Source organism: Lampris incognitus, chromosome 4 (genome assembly GCF_029633865.1).
Source record: "Lampris incognitus isolate fLamInc1 chromosome 4, fLamInc1.hap2, whole genome shotgun sequence".
In the NCBI taxonomy this organism is placed as follows: domain Eukaryota; kingdom Metazoa; phylum Chordata; class Actinopteri; order Lampriformes; family Lampridae; genus Lampris; species Lampris incognitus.
In genome coordinates, this window is record NC_079214.1 from 23793204 (window position 1) to 23813632 (window position 20429).

General features: G+C 46.2%; 1 protein-coding gene across 1 annotated transcript in view; it reads right to left on the reverse strand.

Annotated features, from left to right (window-relative positions):
- Positions 1-20228, reverse strand: part of LOC130111994 (A disintegrin and metalloproteinase with thrombospondin motifs 7) — a 212530-nt gene extending 192302 nt beyond the window's left edge. Inside the window, exon 1 of the mRNA XM_056279305.1 lies at positions 19827-20228. Coding sequence (XP_056135280.1) covers positions 19827-19956 — 130 coding nt within the window. The 5' untranslated portion in view covers positions 19957-20228. The remainder of the gene's footprint in view (positions 1-19826) is intronic.
- Positions 20229-20429: the final 201 nt, after the last annotated feature.

Consider the following 20429-nt stretch of genomic DNA (forward strand, 5'->3'; position numbering starts at 1 on the left):
TGCTTATCCATCCCTTCAAAATCCAGGGAAGATGTCCCTTGAATGGGGGTCTTGCTGGATTATGAATTTTCTTTCCATGAGACGGTGACTTCTTCCAGGAGCTCGGGGAACACCGGGGAAGCTGTCTCGCAGTCATCTTGGCCTGTGGCAATTTCTTCCCTTCGTAGCGGGACCGAGGAGCCTCCGCATCGACAGTGGGCCATGGGATTCCCAGTCTCTCCGCGGTGTATTTACACACGTCGTGCATGTCAGCGCTAGGTGGAGGCTGTGAAGCCTCACCTTCTCCCTAGCAGCGGACAGGCATGGAGAGCTGGGAGTCTGTGCCGGGGGAATGCATGCCATGGCATGCTTATCCATGCCTTCAAAATCCAGGGAAGATGCCACTTGAATGGGGGTCTTGCTGGAGTATGGATTTTCTTTCCATGAGACGGTGACTTCTTTCAGGAGCTAAGGGAACACTGGGAGAAGCTGTCTCGCAGTCCGCTTGGTCTGGGCAATTTCTTCCCCTCATAGCGGGACCGGGGAGCCTCCGCAACGACAGTGGGCCATGGGATTCCCAGTCGGCGCGTTTACACATGTCGGGCTTGTCAGCGCTAGGCGGAGCTTGTTCGCCCTGATTCTACGTCCTCCTCAACCACACCGAGTTGGGGTTCCACGAAGGTGGGACCAGTGACAATAGGGCCCTTATCCGAGTTGCTAGCCTGGCGGGTTAGTCTTCAGTGGATGCTCTTAGCCGTGAAGTGAACGCAGTGAGAGCATGAGCTGGGGTTGTTGACAGTAGCCCGGGCGTGTTCCAGCCCGAGACACGCGGAGCAGACCTGGTGTGTGTCTTTGCTCGAAATTTTGTTTCCGGAGGTGCACAGACGGGCAGACTCACCTTGCTCCAAGGTGGGAAGCAGCTTGGCAGTTGTAGCCATTTAGCTGGCGTGCTAAATTTAAAATGATTATCTGGAGTGATAATCTCGTCAGCTAGCTCCAACGGTGGGCAAGCAGTGACGTGACCGCAGGTTCCTGGTATCGTTAGCTTGTTCGGAGTAGCAAAGTTGACGTGCTAGCTAGCTTGTAGAAGCAGAAATACTCCGCCGCTGTTTGGGTACAGGCCAGAGTAAAATAATCTCATTAGCTAGCTCCAACAGTGGGCAAGCAGCGAGGTGACCGCTGGTTCTCGGTATCGTTAGCTTGCTTGGAGTAGCAGTTAACGTGCTAGCTAACTTGTAGAAGCAGAAATACTCCGCTGTTTGGGGACAGGCCAGAGTAAAAAACTACCTGTGGTGAAGGCAGCCGTACCGGCATCTCAGCGGCCGGTGTTCGCTCCGGTCGGAGGACAGTTTAGCTCAGCGGTCGGGAACCTATGGCTCGCGAGCCATATATGGCTCTTCCGGTGACGGCATATGGCTCCCAGACAATTTTGAGTTGAAAATTTTTTTTTTTTTTCAAAAAAATCAGTTTGGAACTGATTTTAAAATACTTGTGATATTTCTTAATAATACTGTGTCATTTTAAAGTAAACAGAAATTAGTTTTGAAGATAAATTTCACGGGTCACGGGTCGCGATATTATGAACCCTACATAGCCCTCGCCAAAATCCCGTACCCTGTCCCAAATCTCGCGAACGGACGCCGGATTTCCGCTGCGTTGCTAAGGAAACAATCAACTATCAACTCGGTGCGAAGCAAAGCTAACGTTAGCTACCTTCAATTTTGTAATTTTGTATTTTTCGCAATTTTGGACAGCTGGCTGCTTTTGTAATTTTGGACTGCTGGCTGTCAACAACAGAACGGAGGTAAGTAACGTTAGTTGTCTGAACATGAACATATATCTAATAAATAGACTTTCTCACATTTAAGAAAGCTGATCAGTAAGTTGTTACCTGTGTATAAATGTAAAAGTCATATTACTACAATATAGGAGCTCGTTTTGTTTGTAGTCATGATAAGGGGTGAAGTATCCTATGCTCAAACGTGGAGCAAGCAAAGATTGAGTTAAAAACGTTAATGTTGATTGTGGATAACTTAGACAGGTTAAATTGTGGGTGTACAGCGTTTCCTTGATGAGCGCTAACCCCATAACACCATATTTTCGCGTTGCTACGGTGGCGCACACGTGACAAAGCCAGAAACGGGATTTTGGCGAGGCCTATGTAGGGTTCATAATATCGCTCACGGGTCACCCGTGGGTCGGGTCGGGAACCAATGGCTCGCGAGCATGTCCGGGGCATTGTAAAGGTGAAGAAATCAATTTTATCAGATAGCCAACTAGTTTATCCGCTTCAACCCTTGTAACGGAAAAGATGGCGAAAAGAAAAAAAGACGATGATTACCGTGCATTCCAGGCTGCGTGGACAGAGGAATTTGCATTTGTGGAGAGAGCAGGATCTGCGGTATGTCTAATATGCAATGATAAAATTGCATCGATGAAACGGTCAAATATAAAGCGGCACTTCGATACGCACCATGCTTCATTTGCATCGAAATATCCAGCGGGGGACAGCAGGAAAAGGGCATGCGAGGAGCTACAGCGGAGAGTGCAGACGAGTCAGCAGCAACTACGTGTGTGGACCAAGCAAGGTGACGGGAATTCCGCTAGCTTTGCGGGTGCTTTGGCAATAGTAAGGAATGGAAAGTCATTCACAGATGGCGAGTATGCCAAAACATTCATACTTGATGTGGCCAATGAACTGTTTGATGACTTCCCAAATAAAGACAAGATAATCAAACGAATAAAAGACATGCCCCTGTCAGCAAGAACTGTGCACGATCGTAGCATCATGATGGCAAATCAAGTCGAGGAAACACAAATTAAGGACATAAACGCCGGGACATACTTTTCTCTCGCGTTAGATGAGTCAACAGACGTTAGCCATCTATCTCAGTGCAGTATCATTGCCAGGTATGCTGCAGGTGACACACTGCGTGAGGAAAGCTTGGCTGTTTTGCCAATGAAAGGGACAACAAGAGGAGAGGATTTATTCATGTCTTTCATGGAGTTTGCTAAAGAAAAAAAACTACCGATGGATAAACTTATTTCTGTCTGTACTGATGGCGCACCCTGTATGTTGGGGAAGAACAAAGGATTTGTAGCGCTTCTCCGTGAACATGAAAAGAGAGCCATCCTAAGTTTTCATTGCATCCTGCACCAGGAGGCGCTTTGCGCTCAGACGTGTGGCCAGGAGCTTGGCGAGGTGATGTCTCTGGTCATTCGAGTGGTCAACTTTATTGTTGCCCGAGCTTTAAATGATCGCCAGTTTAAAGCTCTGTTAGAAGAAGTTGGGAATCATTATCCCGGTCTGCTTTTACACAGCAACGTGCGTTGGTTGTCAAGGGGGAAGGTGCTCAGCCGTTTTGCAGCTTGCCTGAGTGAAATCCGGACTTTTCTTGAAATGAAAGGCGTCAAGCATCCTGAGCTAGACAACACTGACTGGCTCCTGCAGTTTCACTATCTCGTGGACATAACTGGCCATCTGAACCAGCTCAATGTGAAAATGCAAGGTATTGGAAATACAATCTCATCCCTTCAACAAGCAGTGTTTGCATTTGAAAGCAAGCTGGAAGTCTTTCTCAGGGACATTGAAACAGGTCGTCTTCTGCACTTTGAAAGACTGCAACAATTTAGAGATGCATGCTTAGCAAGTGACTCCACTCAACATCTGGATCTCCAGCAGCTAGCTGGCTTTACGTTCAATCTCCTGCAGTCATTCAAAGCACGTTTTGGAGAATTTCGTGCGCACACTGGTCTTTTCAAGTTCATCACTCATCCACATGAGTGTGCAGTGGACAAAATCGACCTGACATGCCTCCCCGGGGTCTCTATCGGAGACTTTGAGCTGGAAGTTGCTGACCTGAAGGCATCAGACATGTGGATGAGTAAGTTCAAGTCACTTAATGGAGAGTTGGAAAGTCTTGCGCGACAGCGAGCAGAGCTGGCGAGGGAACACAAGTGGACAGAAATTAAAAATCTTCAACCTGAAGACCAGCTGATTCTTAAAACTTGGAACGAGCTTCCTGTGACATACCACACAATGCAGCGTGTGAGTATTGCCGTATTGACCATGTTTGGCTCTACATATGCATGTGAACAGTCTTTCTCGCATATGAGGAACATTAAGACCAACCTACGCTCACGTTTAACTGATGGAAGCCTCAACGCCTGCATGAAGCTCAACCTCACCACGTATGAACCAGACTACAAGGCCATCAGCAAAACCATGCAGCACCAGAAGTCGCATTAAAAGTAAGACATATTTAATTTATTATACGTTAAAAATACTATATGGCTCTCAATGAAATATATTTAGAAATATTTGGCTTTTATGGCTCTCCCAGTCAAAAAGGTTCCCGACCCCTGGTTTAGCTAGTCAGTTCAGATACGAGTACGAGCAACTCGCCTCTGAAGCGAGAAGACGCGATCAATGAGTGACGCTGCGTCCGTCACATATAAAGCGCAGAGCCCCTGACGCAGACGTCATGACTGCCAGCCAATCAGGGCTGGCGTAATGTTACAAGCGCTCCTGCGAATACGCGAGGGGGCGGATCCCATATTGAGACAAAGAAATTAATGCTATACGCCCATTTCACGCCGCGGCCATCTTGGATTTTAAAAAAACCAAGCGGTGAGAACTTAGCCACGCCCCCTTCTTACTTCATTGAAAACACTGCTGGAAGCAACATGTCGTACTGCTGTGTACCATCCTAAATTCACCTGACACATTAAGATGCCATATGGCTAAATGTTTACTCCTCCTGCTATTATTGCAACAGACTGTAATGTCCGTAGACGCCTTGTCTTACTGACATAAGAATAATTCAAGAACGAGCCGACTTCGTAGGTTCTTAACTGTGTAGCTTTTACTAGCGTTCATCCGACATACAACCTTCATAACATGCCCGTCTCACTTCCTGTATACGTCACACGCACTGCACGTACACCCGTGAGTAGGTCAAGTTAAACACGTGACCTTTCATTCATTACATCTCCCCCTCTAAGATGATTTTCTAACCTGTATATCACCCCCCTTTTCACAAAAAAAATAAAAAATCCCCCACAATACACAAGTCCATACGCCTCACAAATCCAGCCGGATTGCAGGCTTGCTCACCCTGCCAGAGCGAGTAACATATGGTGTGGAAGTTGGCATTTCTGCTGCTCGGGACTCATCCGTGTTTCCACTCTCCCCTGGAGTGACATGGTCAGGATCCCTGCTGACAAAGGTGAGTGTTTTAGGTGTGGCCAACAGGTGGCGCCTGTTCCTTCTGTAATGTTCACCTTGAGCTATCTCCACTATGTAGGATCTGGGAGTGGAGCTCTGACTGTGAACAACTGCTGGCATTGTCCATGTTTTCTGTCCATCAGGTTTGGTGAGTACTGCGTCACCCGAGTTCAGTGGGCGCAGTGTCCGCACGCCGTTCCTGCGGTTGTAGTAGAAAGCCTGCCTCGATTTGGCTGCGGCGTCAGCGGTTTTGATCAGTTCCTCTTTAGGCCAGGCCGGTTTCAGGTTATGCTGCAATGTGGGTAAGGTGGTTCTGAGTCTCCTACCCATGAGCAATTCCGCTGGACTGGCTCCAGTGGAAGAAGAGGGTGTAGCTCTGTATGTCAACAGGGCGAGGAGAGGGTCTTCCTGCCTTAATATGCTTTTGGCTATCTGAACAGCCCTCTCTGCCTGTCCATTACTCTGGGGGTAGTGTGGGCTTGAAGTCACATGGATGAAATCATAATCCTCACTGAACCTCCTCATCTCTTCTGAAACTAGCTGTGGCCCATTATCGCTAACTACAATTTCAGGGATACCAAAACGTGCAAATGTAGCCTTCAGCCTAGCTACAACCTGACTGCTAGTAGTTGTTGGTAGATTTAGGATCTCCAAAAACCTGGAATAATAGTCAGACACTATCAAGTAGTTTTGCTTTTTGTACTCACACAGGTCTATGCCAACTTTCTGCCATGGTCTGGATGGGAGCTCACTTGACATTAAAGGCTCTTTTCTCTGTGTGTTCTTGTGTTCTCTGCAGAATTGACATTGCTGTATCTTTGTTGTAATGTGCTCTGTCATTTTGGGCCACCACACTGACTGGCTAGCTCTCTCTCTGCACTTAACTATCCCCTGGTGCCCGTCGTGTATTCTGTCTAAGATCACCTCCCTCATCTCTGTGGGAATGACGATACGACTGCCTCTGATGACTAAACCATCTACCTCAGATAACTCCCCTCTCACCTGATAAAAGTCTCTGACTGTCTCCGGCACTTTATCGACATACTCAGGCCAGCCGTGTCTGATGAAGCCCAACACTGTCTGGAGCTGCAGATCCCCATCCGTGCTCTGTTTTATCTCCTGCATCCTTTGAGGTGTGGCAGGCACCTGGCACACGATGGCATCAATGTGCGCTGCAACATCATCATGAGAAGCACCATCTCCGTAGCACTGCTCTGGGCCTCTGGAGAGTGCATCAGCCACAGCTAAAGTTTTGCCTGGTGCGTATTCAGCCACTGCATTGAAACGCATCAGCCTCATTAACAGTCTCTGGCACCTAATGGGCACATTATCCAAGTCTTTGCTGTTCATGAGAGGCACTAGTGGTTTATGATCGGTGACAAGTATGAAATTGTCAAGCCCAAACAAGTACTTCTCGAACCTTTCACATGCCCAGACGCTGGCTAAGCACTCTTTCTCGATCTGTGCGTACCTTGTCTCTGCGTCACTCAGCCGTCGGGAGCAGTAGGCCACAGGCTTCCAGTGTTCCCCGTGCTGCTGGAGCAGAACGCCTCCCAGCCCGTAGCTGCTGGCATCTGCTGACACCACCGTAGCCTTAGTGACGTCATAAAAGGTGAGTACCGGGGCGGTGGCGAGTGCTGCTTTAAGGTCTTGGAATGCTGTGTTCTGTGCAGGTCCCCACAGCCACTCTGTCGTTGCTTTAAGCAGTCCATAAAGCGGCTGACCTACAGTGGACAGCTCTGGGACGTATTTTGCCAAATAGTTCACCATCCCGAGGAACCTCTTGAGTTCCGTCACGTTCTGGGGCTGAGGAAAGTTCTCTATTCCGGCCACTTTGTCCGGGTCAGGTCTGATGCCTGCCTCGTTGATGATATGACCAAGGAAGCGGACTTGTTTCTGTTTGAACTTGCATTTCGCTTGGTTCAGTTTGAGACCTGCTGTTTCAATGACCCCCAGCGCCTCTGCTAGGCGCTGGTCATGGATTTCCTCAGTCTCTCCATGTATAACGATGTCATCCATGTACACCTCTGTGCCCTCTAGCCCGGTCAGAGTTTCCGCCATCTTTCTCTGGAAAATCTCTGGAGCACTCGTTATACCAAATGGAAGGCGGCAGAAAGCATACCTCCCAAATGGGGTGATGAAAGTGGTGAGCTCCCTGCTGTCTTCATGCAAGGGGATCTGGTAAAACCCACTTGCTGCATCCAACGTTGTGAAGAACTTTGACCCTGCGAGCCTTGGCATTATTTCCTCCATAGTGGGCAGCACGTATTTCTCACGTTTCACCGCTCGATTCAGCCTCCTGAGGTCAGCGCAGCAGCGAACCTCTTTCTTGTTCGGTTTCAGCACCGGCACCATAGCGGCGCACCATTCTGTGGGCTGAGTCACTTTTTCAATAATGCCCTCATTTTCCATGCGCTGCAGTTCTTTCTTAACCAGTGGTACAAGTGGCAGCGGTATCCGTCTGGCTGTATGCACCGCGTATGGCTGGGCACCCTCCACCAGAGCTATTTTCACTGGGTCTGTTTTCAGCAGTCCACTTGAACCGAAAACTCCACTGACCTCATTCATCCGCTTCACTAGACCCATCTCCACTGCCTCTGGACGACTCAGCAGACAGCTGTCTCTCCCCTTGATCACATACACTGGAAAGGAGTATTGTTTCTCCTTGTAGTTGGTTGTGGCTTGAAACTATCCTATGCAGCTGATGTTTCCACCTGGGCTTATGAAGCATGTGTCAGGAGGTCCCAGTTTTATGTTTGGCTTCAGCTTTTTAAATGTCCCTTGGTTGATAACAGTAGCGTCAGCCCCCGTGTCAATTTTGAAGGTTATTGGTACATCACTTATTGTTAAACTAACAGTCCAATCTTCCTGACTGCTCTCTTTGCCAACTTCTCCCAGAAAGTACAGCTGTTTAACCTCTTCAGTGACTTCTCTCACCGCTTTAGAGTGACATACACGCTCCCAATGTCCCTTTTTATGACACTTGTTGCACTTACTGTTCGTTGCAGGACACTTCCGCTCATCGGTGTGCTGCGTCTTGCCGCACCTCCCGCATTCATCTACTTTGTTGGTTGCAGGTCTGCTGCCACCATGACGCTGTCCGCCCTTTTTGTTTAGGCGTTCGTCCCGCCATCGGACAACATTGACGTTAGCCAGCTGGGCCTCTGGTTGGTTAGCTTGGAGGCTGAGCTGCTTTGTTATTGCCTCCGCCTGGCGCACTTGTTCAATGACTTTCACCAGAGTAAGGTCCGCTGTGAGCTGGAACTGACGGGAGAGCACCTTATCTTTTATGCCCACTACCAGACGATCTCTGATATGTTCATCCCTCTTGTCCCCAAACTCACAGTGTTCAGACAGCTCATACAATGCCCGGATGTACATCTCCGCTGTCTCTCCTGGCTGCTGGCTACGTTGATAGAAGCACGCCCTCTCATGTATGATGTTACGGCGGGGAATAAAGTAGTCGTCGAACCTTTTCAGTACGATATCATAGTCCACTTTATCACCCTCCGCCGCGAAGTCAAACGAGCTGAATATCTTTTCAGCCTCGCTGCACATTGCATAAATGAGCGAACTCACTTGAATCTCCCCGTCGTCTTTATCCAGCTTTGTCGCCAGCCTGAAGCGCGAAAACCGTTGTTTCCACTCCGGCCATTCAACGGGGCAGTCAAACTTGAATTCACTCGGCGGATTAAACTTCGGCATGACCGCTCGTGTTCCGATACACAGACTATTCTGACACCATGTAATGTCCGTAGACGCCTTGTCTTACTGACATAAGAATAATTCAAGAACGAGCCGACTTCGTAGGTTCTTAACTGTGTAGCTTTTACTAGCGTTCATCCGACATACAACCTTCATAACATGCCCGTCTCACTTCCTGTATACGTCACACGCACTGCACGTACACCCGTGAGTAGGTCAAGTTAAACACGTGACCTTTCATTCATTACACAGACATTATGTACATGTCGGCCTACTGTATGCATTGAGCTGCAGAGTTTGCATGTACATTTAACGTTACTGTATGCATTGAGCTGCAGAGGTTGCACCATGTACAGCCAGTTAAATAATATTGGGGTGACCAGTTTCACTGTGACTAAAACATTAGAAGGGAGACAGAAGTTTGACATTGAAAAATGTTTGCTCCTGTTTGTAGTCGCATTGGTGACTTAATAGTGGAAGAAGATGAAGAGGAACATGAAGAGGAACATGGGGGCGATAGGTGAGTTGTTACTGTCAGTACAATACAATTTTTCAAACATGTAGATTACTGCATTGTATAATATGTATATATATATATATATATATATATATATATATATATATATATATATATATATATATATATATATATATATATATATATGCACTAACCTTTCAATAGTGGATAGCTCTGTTCTGACACATCATCTTGATAACAGGAAAATGTGTGGATTTATATTGCTTCCCACATGTATGACATATCCTCATGTGTCCAGTGAGGTTTGGGCGACTCTCCATGATCATGACTACGACGTGAAGCCCCTTTCTGTGGAAGACCATCTTGACGCAGTAAAGAAACGCATCGCTTTCCTGGAGGACGAAAATAAAAAGCTGAAAAATGAGCGTTTTGGTCTAGAACGCTTCCAGTGTGCGCCCAATCTGATCAGGTTTTACACTGGTTTTAAGGATTACCACACCCTCAAAGCACTCTTCCTAGCTTTACGGCCTACTGCAGAGTCCATGGTGCGATGGACTCAAATGCAAAGGAACAGCCATAACCTAGAACACATTTCTGTGTCTGGCTTCCATGCAGAGCATTTATCGCTGATTGATCAGTTTTTCCTGTTCTTGTGTCGTGTGAGGCAGGGTTTTTTTGCTCTGGATTTATCTGTACGATCAATGTGTCGCCGGCCACAGTCAGCAGGAACTGTACGACGTGGGCCACTATTTGCTCTTTATGTTAGGGACCCTCCCAATATGGCTTAGTAGAGCAGCAGTAGACGAGCTAATGCCACCAGTATTCAGGGAATTCTACCCAAACACAAGAGTGTTACTAGACTGCACAGAGATCCGCATCGAGACAGCTAGTTCGAAGGTTTTGAACACCACGACATACTCCCATTATAAAAGTAACACTACACTGAAATCCCTAATTGGGATCACTCCCTCAGGGTCAGTTAGCCTGGTAAGTAATCTATACACAGGATGTATTTCTGATAAGGAGATAACTAAGAGGTCAGGTGTTCTGGACCTCTTAAGAGTCAGGTGATGAGGTCATGGCCGATAAGGGCTTCCTTATCAAAGACCTGCTCGATGAAATAGATCTAAAACTTGTCATCCCTGCATTTTTAGGCCCAAGTGGACAGTTTAGCTGTGATGAGCTCACAGACACACAGAGTATTGCTGGCTTGAGAATACACGTCGAACGGTCAATAAGACGCATAAAGGAGTACCACATTTTTGATGGAGTCATACCCCTTTCACTAAGTGGAACAGTCAACCAACTGTGGACTGTGTGTGCTCTCCTAACAAATTTTCAGGGACCACTGTTTTAAACCGTTGTTAAATTCAGCTAAACTAGTGCACACAAACCTTAGATAGATTGAAACATATTTAACTCCATTTCAGTACAGTCCCATTTTTTAGCCCACACCTTGAGATGAGCAATCACTATCTTATTTTAGTAAACAATTGATGATTTGAGTTGGTAGCGAGTTCCAGTTTATTGCTACAACAGAATGACAGTTGACCGAACTTATTTTAGTTTAAAATGAACCAACAGTTTTGTTAAAGTTAAAGGACAAAGAATGAAAATATTGTAGATGGGACAATCTAATGTATAAATATTGAATGTACAGTATAAAAATGAAATGTATCTTATTTTTTATTTTATTGTGATTAAAAAGCTTCTTTGAATACAGCTCTGTGTGTGTCTCTCCTCACTGGCACAAGAGAGGCAGAAAGTACTCGAAAAAGAAAAGATCCAGCTTAGTTTTCATATTGTGGTAAATGACTGTAGGTGCTCAAGGTTGGTAGTCCAAACCATGTTTGCTGCTGGCCCAGGCTGCATTGATTTCCGATTGAGTAAGAAGGGGCGTGGCTAAATTCCCACCACTTGGTTTTTTTTTGTAATCCAAGATGGCCGCGGCGTGAAATGGGCGTATGAAAGAGAACCGGGATTTCTCTCTCCGTTCACGATGACGTCCTTTGATGCAGACGGCAAGGGCTACCGGGGACTCAATATTAGCAGGAAGATCCCGGACTGCCAGCTCGTCTTTGATGCAGTCGGAGAGCCCGTGGTAAAATGCGTCATGGGGAACGGAGGTGTTCCAGCTGCTTTCTGCCACAATGGTGCGACACTCGATGGAGTAGTCAGTGATGGTCCTCCCACCCTGGGTCAGGTTCAGCAATTTCTGAGCCACCTCTCTACTTGGAGTCACGTGGTTGAAAATTTTACAGAGCTCTGCTGAGGGAATTTACCGAGGAGCATGCCGGCGAGTTCTTCTCCCACTCGACGGTTCCCCAGTCCTTGGTTTTCCTGGTGAGCAGAGAGACGTAAACCGGCAGCCGTAATCCTGTACGCACCATGCGTATGCACCGTGCACTATTAGCCAGTGACGTTAACGCCAATCATCGGCCTTCAAATGTATTTGTTAAGATAGAATGTTTAAAAAAAACGAACAAAATCATTTTTTAAATGTACGCACGGTGCGTACAGGATTACGGCTGCCGGCGCCACTGACCTGGGATCGGTCGGTGCGGAAGGCTGAAGGCTGGAGCTTGAAGGCGAGGGAACGCTGCACCAGGAAGGGCGGCAGGAACCAGGAGCCCCGGAACAGTGTTTCGGCGGGAGTATGCATGCCTCAGATGCCGATGAAGAGGAAGTCGGGGAAGTGGGAGGAGAACCATCGAGCTCTGATCGGTGACGGAGAACCTCTGCAGATTCTTCTGGATGGATTCCATGCTGCAGTCATGGTGAGTAGCCATCTCCTGCAGTTTCTCCGCTATGAAGGTAAGTTGCTGGTCACGGCGTTGTAGAGCACCGGCTTGCACCGGTAGCTCCTTCTGAAGCGAATCCGATAGGGTCATGTTTGGCCAAATTGTACTGGAACGTGTAACTACATTAGTTCTTTGGACTGGCGCACCTCAGGGCTGCTGTCTCAGTCAGTCCCATATTGCACAGTCTGTTTACACACGACTGTGTTGCCAAATATGGCAATAACAGCAAATTAACAGATGACACCAAAGTGATTGGACTAACATGCGACAGTGATGGGAGGGCCTATAGGAGAGAAGTGGAAGATTTAATCGTATGGTGCCATGATAACAACCTCTCTAAATGTGAGTAAGACAAAAGAAATCATTGTTGACTTTAGAGGGATCAGTGAAAATCACATTCCTATTTCCATCAATGGGTCATCTGTTGAAATCGTTGCCAGTTTTAGATTTCTCAGTTTTCTCAACACCAATTGCATCATCAAGAAGGCACAGCAGACTGTTGTTTCTGAGGCATCTGAAGAGTTTAAAATATGAGTACCAAAACTCTTATGAACTTTTATCGGAGTACCATCGAGAGTGTCTTGACAGGCTGTATCACAGTGTGGTTTGGCAACCTGATTGCTCAGCACTGCAGACTGCTTCGAAGGACTGGAAAGAAAGCAGCTAACATTACTGGCATGAAACTATGACAACTTCATAAAATTTACACCACTCGCTGTAAAAAGAAAGCCCAAGACATAATTAAGGACACCAGCCAACCCACTCATGTTCTGTTCTTGCTTCTTCCACCTAAAAAAGGTTACCAAAGCATCAAATCACACACCATCCATCTCAGTAATAGTTTCTTTCCACAGACAGTGAGGTTGCCAAATGGCTGACGCACCCATATGCACCTTACATTGTGTTATTGTGTACATAATGTATTGTAGCGAATTCGGGGGACAACGCAACCACAGGAACTGCCGCGGCCGGGAAGCAAACCCGTATCACCCGCACCGCAGGAGGCATCGCTAACCGCTCGACTAAGGGGTCAGACCCGCGAGCCAGCGGCCAGCGTGTCTTCTTATCCATGCACGTTACACTGCCCCCCTCCTTCGGGAAGCGCGTCCCCGCGCTTAAGCATATCAGCTCCTTCACGCCTCAGGGCGCCTACGCTTCCGATGGCCTTACGGTCGCTCCATCCCACTTCTGACACCAATGTAGCGAATTCGGGGGACAACGCAACCACAGGAACTGCCGCGGCCGGGTAGCGAACCCGTATCGCCCGCAACGCAGGAGGCATCGCTAACCGCTATACTAAAGGGTTAGACCCGCCATCCAGCGGCCAGCGGGTCTTCTTATCCATGCACGTTACAGTATGATTTCTGTGTACATAGTCTATTGTAGGTCTGCAGTGTGTTTTGTTTGGTTTTGCTTTCTTATTTTTTTTTGTATGGTGTGTCCTTTGTCTTTGTGTCCTTTGTGTTAAGGCAGAGCATAAGAATTTCATTGTATTCAAATTCACGTAATAAGATTGAACTTTAACGTTTCAGAAGATGGCAGATTTGAACCCAAAGCGCAACTCAGACAGGCAGTTTTCAGTATAATCAGTTTACTTTGTCAAGGCAGGCAAGGGGTCAGTACAACCCCATAGCCAGGGTCCAGCAGGATCTGGACCCTGGTATTTTTTTCTTTCTCAGGCTGACATTTTGCATTATATGTGTGTGAATGAACATGATTTTATTTTGTGAACGAAAGGGTTTTGACATCGTTATAAATCCCCTTGCCGACACACCTATTAGGCTAATGTTAGAGCATAGCCTTGGCAGAAAAGTCAACAAATCTGAGCGAATTCTCTGTAGGCCCGATGGTCATATTGATCCATCAAATAAGTCTTATTTCAGCCAATTATAACTTATTCCTCAGTGATTAGCAACCGTGTTTCTGTCACATCCAAGTCTGAAGGATAAGAACTACACATTCTCACTCCCAACTCGTCACATATGGATGCTTGTTGAGGACAACCTCTTTGTCACTGTTTAACACTCTAGGTACCCCTTTAACGTCAACTTTCAATGTGGAGGGTAGTTGTAGGCACAAAATAACCATTCGAGATTATCCCAACTGATTTTTTAGGGAGGTACAAAGTCTAAATCTATCTTTTATCTGTGTGCATTCATCAACGTGATCTCACAGAAATACGTGAAATGGTGAAATGACCAAGACCTCTTAACACTCACATTATGTGGTTGTGGCACATAATGTGTTGTGTTAAAATTACATGCCGGCACCAGGGACGATTTTTTGTTCTCTAAAAACACTGATTTGTGTGTGATATAACTCATTTTGATGTAATGAGGTTAAGGTTAGTGTTAGGTTTGTTTGGGTTTTTTGTGCCTATGAGTGATCTCAGTCCCTCCATGTTGAAAGTTGACGTGAAAGACCTAGAGGTTGAACAGTGGCGAAGAGGTCATCCTCAACAAGCGTCCAAATGTGACGAGTTGGGAGTGAGAATGGGCTCATAAGAACGAGAGCCTACCAACACTAAGTAACATTTTAGTGTCTACTAACTAGAGTCCTCTTTTTTGAAAACCAAAATATGGTCACCTTAGGTAAATGTTAACATTTACCATGTTCACATATCTGTTGAACCGGTCTGTATCCTACCTGTGGGGCAGCGGTGCTTCAGAATCACATTTTGTATCCGACTTCCCTCGAGTTATGTGTGATAAAAATAATATAGATGAATAAATCATGGGTAGTCAGATTATATTATAGTTACTTCTAAGTCAAGAAACTTTTCCATAATATTTTTAAAGCTATTTGTCCTAAAAGTCAATTTGGTGTTCGTAGGTTACGTTGTGACTTACATATCTGAAACTCAATTTTTTCTGGGAAAAAGGTCCCTGTGGACCTGGAGAAACAGCTTGAGATTCCCCGATCACATTGTCAGTACCACTCTGAGGCCAGATATCGTCCTGGTCTAAAGAGAGCACCAAAAACATCATGGAGCCAACAGTGCCATAGAGGACCATATGGATGAGGCTCACGGAAGGAAGAGGACCAAGTATGAACAGCTGGTCATATACTGTCGCACACAGGGCTGGAAGACTAGATGCATGCTCATCAAGGTAGGCTGCAGACGATTTGTGGGGTATTAACTCCACAAAGCATTAAGCGTGCTGGGCAGCAAAGTAGTAGCAATGAGCAGAGCCATCAAGAACACCACCAAAGCAGCTAAGAAAGCCTCAAGGTGGCTCTGGATCCAGAGAGAAGATCCATGGGATCAATCGAGTGCCACCTGAACACAAACCATGGCCTGATCAACCCCAGCTGGGTCGCCTGTGTGAGGGTGGGTGTCTGATGTTAAAAGACAAAAACACCCAGATTACATCACTGATGTGTTCAAATGCATCAGAAGATGTCATTTAAGAATTAAAAAAAGTACAAATGTACAGCTATAAAATAAACCCACTCTATTTATACTTCTGGACCTCAGTTAAAATTTTGCCCTGGGTCAGTGTACCAGGGAATCAATCCAACAGGCAACCAGATCAGATAAGGGGCAGGTAGACAGGCAAGCAGATTCAAAGCTCAGGTCAGATTACCAGGGTATCAGTCCCAACAGGTGACCAGTTCAGACAAGGGGCATGCAGAAGTGAGGTCCAGCAAACGGGCAACAGATTCAAAACCACGGACAGGACAGGCAGAACTAGGGATCGCTGGCTAGCTAAGCTGAACACAGACAATCTGGCAGTGAGCTGGTGAAAGGGGACTAGTGCAAGTACTGTGGGTTAATTGGGGAGAATGAGCTGCAGGTGAAGAGATGGGTGGGAAACCAGGTGAGGGGAGTGGTGTGATGGCCAAACAGGAAGGAAATTTGGGATCTGAAATGACAGGGAGATTAGTGAGCTGACAAAAAAACGGTGATCCAGTAAAGAAAAGGTTATGACTAGGATTTCTGGGATTTCCTTACCAGGATTATTGCGCATGCATTAAGACGTTATGACTAGGGTTATGAACTGGATGAACTGGGAGACATTAGGACAATTATGGTATAATGAAAGGCTATTGTTGCTTGAATACAGTTTGTTTCTCACATACTTCCTATATAACCCTACAACATTAAATATTTTTTTGAATTTATAATTCATTTTGACCTTGTGTTTTTTTTAATCAATGCTAAATTAAACTTTATTTTTCTGGCACTTTATTTTTTGTCTCATGTTGTCAATCAACTGTCAACTACATTGCATGAAAATGGACAGAAAAAAACATTAAAACTGGTTCTTAAAAATGAAGGGAATAGGAAGAGGAAGGTAAAAATTAAAAGAAATGAATTGCATCTTTCATCCACCAACAAGCTTTTTTTTTTTTTTAAAGAAAGAGACAGACAAAAGTCAACTGTGACAAAGGCAAAGACACTTTATTTGGTACTGCATACAATGAAATTCCTCTTTGCATTTAACCCATCCTATTGCATAGGAGCAGTGGGCAGCTGCAGCACCCGGGGACCAACTCCAGTTCTTCTTTCCATTGCCTTGCTCAGAGGCACAGACGGGAGTATCAACCCTAACATACCTGTCTTTTTGATGGTGGCAGGAAACCGGGGCACCCGGAGAAAACCCGTGCAGATGCGGGGAGATCATGCAAACTTTACACAGAAAGAACCTGGGACGGCATGGGGTTTGAACCCAGGACCTTCTTGCTGTGAGGCAACAGTGCTAACCACTGGGCCACCGTGGATGATCATGCTGGCCAAAACAAGAGAGTGGATTTGATTAATTAATGAAAACCAAACCAAAGTACTGTGTGTGTGTGTGTGTGTGTGTGTGTGAGAGAGAGAGAGAGAGAGAGAGAGAGAGAGAGAGAGAGAGAGAGAGAGAGAGAGACGCATCAAGTGCATTTTATTATTCGGATATTCCTATAAAATGGTCCATTACAAGTGAAATTCCTCTTCCATCACTTGCATAGGGGACGTGAAGAATAACTAATAGATAATGAATGGATATGGGACTGGACTGTAGGCCTTAGTGTCCTTCACTGCCATCATGAATTGAGTTACATCAAAAGAGTCACCACAAAATCCCAACAGGTAAAACACGTTAACTTTAACAATAATTTAAAAAAATAACATCAATCCGTGTAATTGCCTTAACAGTAAGCTTTGCTGGAGGACATGCCCTTTACCAATTGGAGAGGAGTTGGTACATCGACAGACACAGAGACCTGGCTCTGTCTTTCCTGGACCTACACAGAAAGTACCAAGACAACTTCAACCACATCTTCCCCCTTTGAGGACCCGCCAGCTCATGTTCCCTAGGAGAGGATGCATTAGACACCATCAGCTCAACTATTTCTCTCCCTGTCAGTCCTCTCGTGAACTCGAGAGATCTGAAAACGGCCATTAGATTAATGGGTGCTAATCACTTGAAGTACTAAGATTTTAATTGCATTTATTTTGAGCTGAAAAGGTTTTAATATTTCCCCAGGCTGGTAAAACCGATTGAACTCAACCCAAAAAAGTGAGACTGCATCAAACGGCCGCTTTGAGGGAGAAACACTACATTCCCTTTCTTCCAGGGTAAAACACACATTACCCCCACATAACCCCAATACCTTGCCTATGACAGGGTTTGAAATTAAAGTGGAATTCCTCGGGGTGGGGGGCACACCACATCTTCATTTACATGCCAAGAGAACTGAGTGTGCTCCAAGCCCATTGAGTTAATGTGTTATCTTTATAGGCCAGGGGAAAATCACAGGCTACAAAGTGACTGCTTGTCAATTACACACCAAACAACGTTTCCCGTGCATGAAGGATCATTGCCTAGAATAACAGCAGTCAAAGCAAATTAAGACCATTGAAAGAGCCAATGCAAAAAGTCGCCACGTGCGGTCTCGACCTCTTCTGTGCCAATGGTTACGTGATTACCCCATTAGCAAAAATAACAGGTTATGTCAACAATACGAACAGAAAACCCGAGAGAATAATCACGAAGTCCAACGTGCTGAATGCCTTTCACCAATACAATCACAATAAGCAGACCCCCCCCCCCCCCCCCAGCCAGCCACACATGCACACATTCATTTTAGGGACATCTAGGCTAGGGGTGCTATTGCTGGATATTAGGGGTCTCAGCCAGCCAGCCCCCCCTCCCCATTCGACATTAGATTGCTGCTTTGCTGACACACTTGAATTAACAAAATGATCCAATTAGAGCAATAAAATGATCCAATTAGAGCAGCGTTAACCAATTAAACTCTCTAGGTGGACTTGTAAGGAGCTGGGGCAAGGTGTTGGACTACAACACTACCACCGTCAGTCTAAAACACACCATTTAACCCACACCACCACTACTGTCCTCTACATCTACACCCCTGTTTATCCTTTTTATAAATGTGAGTAGGAGGTGATAGGCTAAAGATCAGTGTTTAATTACTCCTTGATAGAGATAAGGGTTCATTGGGGAGGGCGACAATCTCTTGGGATTAATAAAGGATGCACTAACCCACCGTTGCAAAGATCTTTGTGAACTGTCAGGTGAAGGTAATGGCCACGGTCATTTATGTGGGCCTTGCAAGAGGAGGGTCAGCAGAAATGCTTGCACCCGGGACCCTTATGACAGGCAGACTTCACCCCCTGGTTAACAAGATGAAGTGTCCAGAGGATTTTGCTACATAATCTAGCTGTTGTATCGAAGATAGCTTGGATATAAATCACTTTTATCAAGCCCACTTTTATCTCACACATATCTAAATCAAACATTTTCGAAACGGCAGAATTTAACATGGTCCCACGTGACATTTCTGCTTCACTGACCGTGACTTTGGAACAGTCACGTGGTTTCATAAAGCGTCTGCCGGTTTAAAAAAAAGGAAAAAAGGAAAAAAGATCTGGCTTTACTATGGTCACGCCACAAAAGCTGCTGATGGGTGGCCCCATCATCAGCAGCCATACAAAATGACATGTAACGCTCATCTTCCCTTGTTCCGGTGTTCAGAGTTCCGCAGCTCCTGGACGTGGAACAGTTTTACAACCACGGTGAAATGTGAAGTCTAGCGGAAGCGGATGAACCCACGACCGTACATATCGATTTGAGTGCGCGCGACTGCTAACGTAAAGGCTCGTCCACAGAGTCCGTCCCGTCGGGGGGTCGATTCCCTGCTGTCCCCTGCGCACACTGCTGTCCTTTCCCCCTGTATGTTTGTTTGGGTGTACACAATGTTTTACGTTGGGCGTCAATACACTACTTATGGCATCCCCTCTGTGAAGAAACCCACTTTTTCATCACCCAAACCACGCTCAGACCGTAGGGAAGACGTGCAGAGTGCAACCGAACAGGAGGACGAGGAGGAGGGCAGAGGAGAATGACAGAGTACACAAGACTACAACTCAACTGAAGACACACAAAGCCAACTTAACGTGGCGGCGTCAATGACGACCGCTGATCTGCCAGTTCCAGTACAATTACAATATTGATGGAGGATGAGCCGAATTTGCAGGTATTAACTGAGTCAGCACAAGCACAGAGGCCACTGTAGAATGCAGGGCACAATATGGGACGATATCATTTATCCATCTTGCTATTTTGATGAGTAGGTTGTTTTGATTTATTTTCTTTTTTTAATTGTTAGATTTTAATGGTTAACTAACCTGGTTTATGTGACACTCCCAACGCTTTTGTGTTTCTCACGACCGTCAGAAGTCCGACTGCGATGAAAAAGTTAACGGGAGAAAAACTTTGCCTGGTGATGTGAAGCACGACGTCCCAGTGAGGCGTCATGTCGGAACAGTGGACATATAAGACAGTCTACACTCAGCGCTGGTTGTAGCTACTTTCCAACAGTTCCCATCTGTGGAGAGGGGTGGATGGGGGGGGGGCACTGCTGCTCGGTCCTGACCACCGTCCCAGCTCCAGTACACTTCTGCTCTTTAGCTCCTCCGTGCAGCTGCTTCTTGGCATTCCTCGAATCTCAACTTGTTTGTGTTGCTTTGTGATTGTTTGCTTGCAAGGAGTCTGTCCCTCCCTTGTCCATCAGTGTCCTGCCGACAGCCCGCCTGTGACAGTGAGAAACTTTCCTTTACAAACTCAACTCTTTGTGGAAGAGCCACCCCCACCGATGGGTGGACTTAAAACAATAGAATGTCTCAACAGGCTTAAAGGGGAATGTCCCCCAATTCATTTACGCTATCACTACCGTCCGGGACAGTCTGTCAAGGTTTTTAAGTGTAGCGGTGACACATAATCGTTATAAT